Here is a 7,743-nt window from a genome sequence, read left to right as displayed (position 1 = left end):
GATACCACATGATGCTCCCAATCGTCAAACATGGCAGTGAGCTGCACTCTGGTCACTGTGTCGGGAGCAGCCTCAAAGGGTGACCTGGGTATCATCTGCACAAGTCCGAACTGCCGCATGCACCGCTCAGGGAGATACCGGACCATGATGGTAGTCTCGCATGCCAACCAGCCAGAATATAGAGATATGCCGTCAAAGGGGACAATCTGAGTGTAGTCGTTGAACGGCCTCCAGGTGACGTCGTCGTGCATCGTGCGGTCCAAGTACCCACGGTATGGTCCCACCGCATTGTTCCCCCTCTGGAGAACGTATCTGGCGGCCCTGGGCATGGCGTCAATGTACGCAGGATCGATGTGGAAGTCGTGGATGCGGGAGAAGTAGGAGATGATCCAGCTCTGAAACATAAATAAATACGAAACATAAGTAAATACGAAACATAAATAAATACGGAACAATTAAAATGAAACGTACTGTGATTAGTGTGCAGGATCCGGTCAACTGCCTCGTCCTCCAGTTGGAGGCCTCATTCAGCTTCTGGTATAGGTATGCCAGAGTAGCTGCCCCCCAGTTCCACTGGTGAACGGTGGTCAAGTCCATGAAGTAGCGGAGGTAGGTCATGTCGACGTACCTCGCACTCTTGTCGACAAAGATCGCAGCGCCTACCACATGCATGTACCAGCACCGGAGAGCACAGCCACGGTGATAATGTGTAAATAGCTCGTTACCCTCAGCCTCGGCATAGGCCGCCGCGTCCAGGTGGTGCTCGAAATAGCGGCTCAGTGTGGTGAACCGGATATGAGGCCCAGATGTCGTGGCGCACTCAAAGTCAGCAACTTCGGGCTCCATACCCAAATAGAGCACCATCCACTCAGTGGCTTCGACCCTCTGGATCCGGGAGTGGGTCAACAGTGGCCCCCTGATCGGCAGGTGGAGAAGACACTGCACATCATGCAAGGTGATCGTCATCTCCCCAACCGGCAAGTGGAAAGAAGACGTCTCCTTGTGCCACCGCTCCACAAAAGCCCCCTGCATGTCGTGGCTGATGGTGGTGTACCCCGTCATGCAGAGCCCACTGAGCCCTGAACCTCTCACAGCGTCGTTAAACCACTCGGCAGTCGGTTTAAACAGACTGAAAATCTTTCGGGCATGGTTCACCATTTTCAACGGATCTCTCTCCTGTTACAAAAAAACAAATAAAAAAGTATGTTACAAGTTAAATAGACGGTTAATAAAATATTGAATAAACGTCTAAATTATAAACGGGTAAATAATGTAGTTGGGCAAATTATAAAAAATACCTCTCCCTCCCAGACCCGCCGAGCGACGTGGTCGCGGTAGGATATCAGCACGGAAGTGTCAATGGGCCCTCCCGGGTAGCTGTCCTCCTGCTCATCCTCCTCCTCCCCGGGTGGAGGGTCAACATCCGGTACCCCCTCCGCCTCGTGGTATGGCACTGCCACCTCCTCCTCCTCCTCCTCCTCTCGCTGGCGGGAAGAAGATACCACGGGAACTCGCACACGTCGTCCCCGGCCCTGCCCCCGTCCCTGTGTCGACGCCAGCTGCGCCGCCACCCGCTCGCGTCTAGCCGACGCAGTCTGGGTCTCTCTACCCTGTCTGAAGCGTGTTGGTTGGTTGCCTGACATGTTCCTGAAAACAATTGAAATCGATTAATATGCGAGACAACAGAAAAACTAAAAAAAATTGAAATTCTGATACACTTCGGAAGTTCATTTCCGAAACTGGGAATGGAGGTGTTTTCGGAAATGAACTTCCGAAACACCCCTGCGCAGAAGTTCTCTACAACCTCCAATGGCAGACCCCAAAATCCTAAATCAAAACTACTTTTATGCCTACTAAACAACCTAATATCAGTATCAACCTATCTTAATGTGATTTTTTCAATTTCTAAACACCCTAATAGAGTAATGAATAATGGACCTAAAAATTGAAATAAAATGATAAACTTACCAATTAGTGTTTGAGATTATTTAGGTTGAGATTGGAAGAAGACTTTGGCAATCTATTTGACTTCACACTTGCTTGTTGCAGAAATTTTGAAAGAGGATGAGTTTGGAAGAAGATTAGGGTAAATGAATGGGGGAGGGGGGCTGTTTTGCTTAATCTGCAAAACGCCCAGTATTTCGGAAATGAACTTCCGAAATGCTGTTTTCGGAAATGAACTTCCGAAATAAGATAATTTTTTCAAAAAAAAAGCGCTTTCGGAAATGCATCTCCGAAAACACCTTTTTCTTGCATTTCGGAGATGCATTTCCGAAGTCAGGAGTAGTTTGAGTTTTTCACTAGAGGTGGGCTACAAGGTTGGGAGGTAAAGAAATTTTCTAAATTTATATTTTGATCATATTTTTCCTTGCAATGTTTTTTTAAAATTTAAAAATATAAAATGGAAATAAGTGAGGTGGCACGAGAATTGTATTTTTATTACTTTATATATTTAGAGTGATGTAATTGGCGGGGGGGAATTTTATAGTGTTGGACTTTCACCTCCAACTAAAAAAAGGATAAAAATTTATTTACGAGAATTATGAAAGATCTACCAATATTAATCTTTGAAATGATGAAAATAAAAGACAATTTTTTTTTGAAAAGGCAAAATTAATTATTTAAAAGTAACAAAATTTTTTTGAAAAGGCAAAACAAATTAACAATAAAGGCATAAGGAATAAGGAATGCCTCTTACACCATGACCACACATTACAACAGCAGTGTTTTAAAAATCGGATCGGACCGGCCGATTGAATCGAGAATCGGTCTGGTTTGATTGCTGGATCATATAAGTCATTGAATCGGTGTGAACCAGACAAAACCGGTGGTTTAAATGCATTTTTAATTTTTTTTTTATTTTAAAAACTTAAAACAACATCATTTTAATTATTTAAATGAAAATAAAAATAAAAAATAAAAATAAAAAAATAAATAAAAATAAAGATGTTTCGGATGCGGTTAATTTTGTTGGAGATGATTTTGATATTGAAGAAGGAGATACCAACATTGAAATAATTTTTTCTTTGAAATTAAATTTAGTAGACAATGAAGTTACTTTATTATACTTTATTCAATTACATTATTTTGCGATTAAATTTTGTTTGCAAATATATACTTTGAAATTTTGTACTATTTTATTATGTGTGATACCTGTGTTTAAAATTTGAATTTAAATTATGAACTTGTGAATTTATTTAGGATATGATATTTTTTTAAAATTTAAGTGCTAGTTATATATTGTAGAGACTGAATCATCATGTTCGACATGTTTTATACCTATATAGTTTTGTTATAACGACCGGTCTATTCAACCGAGTTATCCGGTTTAATCTAGTTTAGTCATGCGGTTCGACCAGTGACCCAGTGGTTCGACCAATAAACCAGGTACCTAGTACCCTCATCGGTTTGATGTCCGGTCCGATTTTTAAAACACTGCATTACAGTATATAGGATGGTACTAACGTCCCACACTACCAGTACTCTTTCTCTCAGTACATTCACTTTTTACTGATAATAAACACCACTGCCCTCAAAAAGTGAATGTTATAGCACAACTCCAATGCTGCTATACTTTTTTTTTTTTTTGTAATCAAGAAATATATTAATGAGGATCAAAAGGATCCAAGCAAGATTACAAGATGGGGCTTAGGAACTAACCCAAAATACAAGAAAATTACTCACTAAATAGAACCTAAGATAAGTATAGCAAAGGGTTTTTGCTAAACTCATAAAAGTTACAATTAGAATGATTAATTTTCCCTATAAAAGACCACCTCCATAGCAAAGCTTTGCAATCCCAAACGATGTCTCTATAGTTCCATCCGCCATTTTTGAAAATGATATTATTCCTACAAAGCCAAATGCTCCAAACAATTGCCAACCAAATGCTTCCCGCCTTCCCACTCTTAATATTCAACTCAAGACAAGCTACTCTCCACCTACAAAAGCTTTCTTGGAAGTCATGGCAAATATGGACATTCAACCCCAACCAATCGGACAAATCCGTCCACACATCCACCATTTTACAACAAAGCAAAAATAAATGGATCGACGATTCGGTAGCATCCTCACAAAAATCGCAAACAAGGCTTGAGGAAGGAGGAATTATTCCTCTAAGAAAAAGTGAATCCTTAGAAGGAATTCTATTAAGAAGGCATCTCCACCCAAAAGCTCTAACTTTAAGAGGTACTTCCACTTTCCAAATAGACGAGAAAGAAGAATCAAAACGATTAGACGGACCGAAGCAAACATACCTCTCGCATAATGCCGAATAACAAGATGCAACCGAGAACCTACCGTCCGGGGACGGCTTCCAACTGACTGTGTCTTCAGAACTGCCAGCCGGGCAGCGCTGACACAGCAGCAGGTTCAGCCGCGCAACTTCGGAGTGATTAGCGGAATCGGCTGGCAGCATCACACCTAAATCGCTCCAATGCCAACAATCGTCTCTCCAACCTCCCATGCTAGCGACGGAAACCTCCTGTAAAGAAGAAGCATTGAAAGAAACGGGAAAACGGTCCTTGAGAGGTCCTTCGTCATTCCAATGGGAATGCCAAAAGGAAGTAGAGTAACCATTTCCCAAACTAAAAAAACAGTGCTTAGCAAAGAAATCTTCCGGGAATTTTTTTTCCAAAGCACAAATGTCCGACCACCACACGGAGCTAGACTTCCTATTAATCATTCTACCTCCATCACCAATCATTTGAATTCTAATATCAACATATCTAGCCTTCAACATGCGGACCCATAAAGAATTGGATTCTTCAAGGATTCTCCACTTCCATTTCAATAAAAGGGCCAAATTAAATTCTTCCATTCTTCGCAATCCAAGACCACCTTTTTCTACCGGTAGACATACGTTACTCCATCCTACCCAATGAGTTTTCCTCCTTACCTCCGATCCACCCCATAAGAAATTGCTTTGAATTTTGTTGATTTCCTTAATGATCTTCACCGGAGCTTTATAGAAAGATAATGTGAAAATAGCAATACTACTAAGCACCGATTTGATAAGGGTGATTCTTCCACCGAAGGAAACCCACCTATTTTTCCAATTAGATAATCTCCTCCTCATCTTATCTACCAAAGGTTTCCAAAATTTCACCCTTCTAGGATTAATACCAACCATGATGCCAAGAAAGTTAAACTCCTTTGCTTCCAACTTACAACCAAGAAAGGATTTAGCGACTTCCAAAAAGCGAAGATTAATATTGTAACCTATAAGCTTGCTCTTGTGAAAATTAATCCCAAGTCCCGAAACTAGCTCAAACCCCCTCAAGACCGCCTTAATAGCCCAAAGGTGGTTCCAACTCCCATCACCTATAAGAAGAGTGTCATCCGCAAATTGAAGGACGTCAACAAAACATCTACCCTTCACATTGCACCCCGCAAAATCTCCATTTTCAACCGCCTTATTAATCAAAAGTTTGAGCCCTTCCGCCACTATAACAAAGAGAAATGGAGAAATCGGGTCACCTTGGCGTAATCCTCTATGCACCCCAAATTCACGAGTGGGACTCCCATTAACCAACACCGACATCTTACTAGTAAAGATTAACGCCTCCATCCACCTCATCCACACATCCCCGAATCCCATTCTTCTCAACATGAATCTAAGAAAATTCCAACTCACTTTATCGTAGGCCTTCTCGAAATCCACCTTAAATAGTAAGCATTCTCTTCCTTCTTTAGAAACATAATCCACTAACTCGTTAGCAACAAGAACTCCATCCAACAATTGTCTTCCCGGAATGAAAGCACTTTGGCTACTAGAAATAATGGACGATAAAACACTCTTTATCCTTCTAGCCAACAACTTAGAAATGATCTTGTGAATACACCCCACCAAACAAATAGGCCTATAATCATCTAATCCCAAAGGATGAGAGGTCTTTGGAATTAGAGAGATAAAAGAAGAAGTAATAGCCTTGGATAAGAAAGCACCGGAGTGAAAATCCTCAATACAAGCTATAACATCTTTACACATGAAGTACCAACAATTTTTGATAAAAAGGAAAGACATACCATCCGGGCCCGGGCTCTTCGATCCATCGCAACACCACACCGCCTCTTTAATTTCCTCCTCCAAAAAAGGAACTTCCAAAGAATGTCTAGCCTCCTCACTTAACACATTAAAATCCATTCCCTCTAATAAAGGTCTTTCATAGCAATCTTCCACAAACTTATCTTCAAAATGCACTCTAACCGCTTCTTTAACTTCTTTGACCGAATTAACCACCCCATTGCTAGTGACTATAGAGCTAATATGGTTCCTTCTCCTCCTCTCATCATAACTTTATGAAAGAACTTGCTATTAGAATCCCCATCATTCAACCACTTTAATCTATATTTTTGAATTAGCATATTCTCTTTAATCTTAAGATTCAACCAAAACCTATTGTTCGCTTCTCTTTTCAAACCTAAGCTTTCCTCATCCGTAGCCTCCATGTCATCCAAATTATTTAAATCCCTAACTCCCTCCTCCATTTCCAAATTGAATTTACCAAACACCTCCCTATTCCACCAATTCAATTTGTCTTTAATGAGCCGGAATTTCTCTTTCAACACGAAATCACCTCTACCACTAACATCCAACTTCATCCATTCTCTTTCGACAAAAGGAAGAAAGTCTTTGTTAGAAAACCACTCGTTGTTGAATTTAAACGGTTTAGGACCCCAATCCTCCTTATCCACCTCCAACCACACCGGGCAATGATCCGAAATATCCCTATTGCCAATGAATTGACCAACCACCCCCCAAGAAGAAACAATGGCATCCGACACAAGGATTCTATCAATTCTACTCTTGGACCTCCCATCACCGCTATACCAACTAAACTTCTTCCCCTTACAAGGGACATCCACAAGACCACAACCATCAATAAAATCCGAGAACTCTCTTCTTTCCACCGAATTACTATCACTAGACCTCCCATACCTCTCCCTCCTCTTCTTTACCGCGTTAAAATCACCCCCGATGATCCAATCCCCATCCGAGAATCTTTGCTTTAGCTCCAATAAATTCTTCCAAAGATCCCTTTTTAAATGAATAGAACAGGGTGAATAAATATTGACTATATAGTAAACAGCATTCTTCCAGCTAACCTTTGTTCCCAGAAAGCCTTTGCCACGAAATCCAGCTATAACCGTAACAGTGTTATTTCTCCACAAAGATACAATACCGCCCGATCGTCCCTCCGACGCTAAGAAAGAATAACCGATATCATCTCCAGACCAGAAACTCTCAGCCAAAGTCTCTGAAATGTCCTCCAATTTTGTTTCCTGAATCATAAAGAAATCTGCCCGGCCCTTGCAGATAATGTTATTAACCCTCTTCCTTTTAATCAGACTACCTCCCCCTCTTATGTTTAAGGTACCAATAATCATGTCAACTGATTGGAGTTCACCTTCCTGCGCTCTGAGCTCTCCGCTTCTAAAAAATTGAAATCCACGACCTTCTTCTTTAACAACGTCCCCTTCCCAACCAACCCCACACCTATTTTCTCCATCTCCTTCACTAATTTTCCATCTCCATACGGTCCAAAATTAGAGAGAATTCTGTTGTTGCATCTAACAATACCTGATTCGTCTGAATGTTCACCATGAAAATTGTGAATTTGATTTTCCCAAATTGAAGGGTCCGTTCCGTACACCGAATTACCGTTTGTTCCCACAGTCTCGGTAGGGTCAGCCACTTGCAGAATGTTATCTTGGGCCTTCCTCTTTAGTAATTTCAATAAT

At 41.1% G+C, this 7,743-nt stretch overlaps 1 protein-coding gene across 1 annotated transcript; it reads right to left on the bottom strand.

Moving 5' to 3' along the window:
• Positions 1-6,255: 6,255 nt before the first annotated feature.
• On the bottom strand, positions 6,256-7,389 carry LOC131614210 (uncharacterized). The gene has a single exon (XM_058885831.1). The coding sequence runs from the start codon at positions 7,387-7,389 to the stop codon at positions 6,256-6,258; it is 1,134 nt and encodes a 377-aa protein (XP_058741814.1).
• Between the last annotated feature and the right edge of the window lie 354 nt (positions 7,390-7,743).

The sequence above is a fragment of the Vicia villosa genome, linkage group LG6, assembly GCF_029867415.1.
Source record: "Vicia villosa cultivar HV-30 ecotype Madison, WI linkage group LG6, Vvil1.0, whole genome shotgun sequence".
Lineage (NCBI taxonomy): Eukaryota > Viridiplantae > Streptophyta > Magnoliopsida > Fabales > Fabaceae > Vicia > Vicia villosa.
This window is presented reverse-complemented; position numbering and strand designations above follow the sequence as displayed.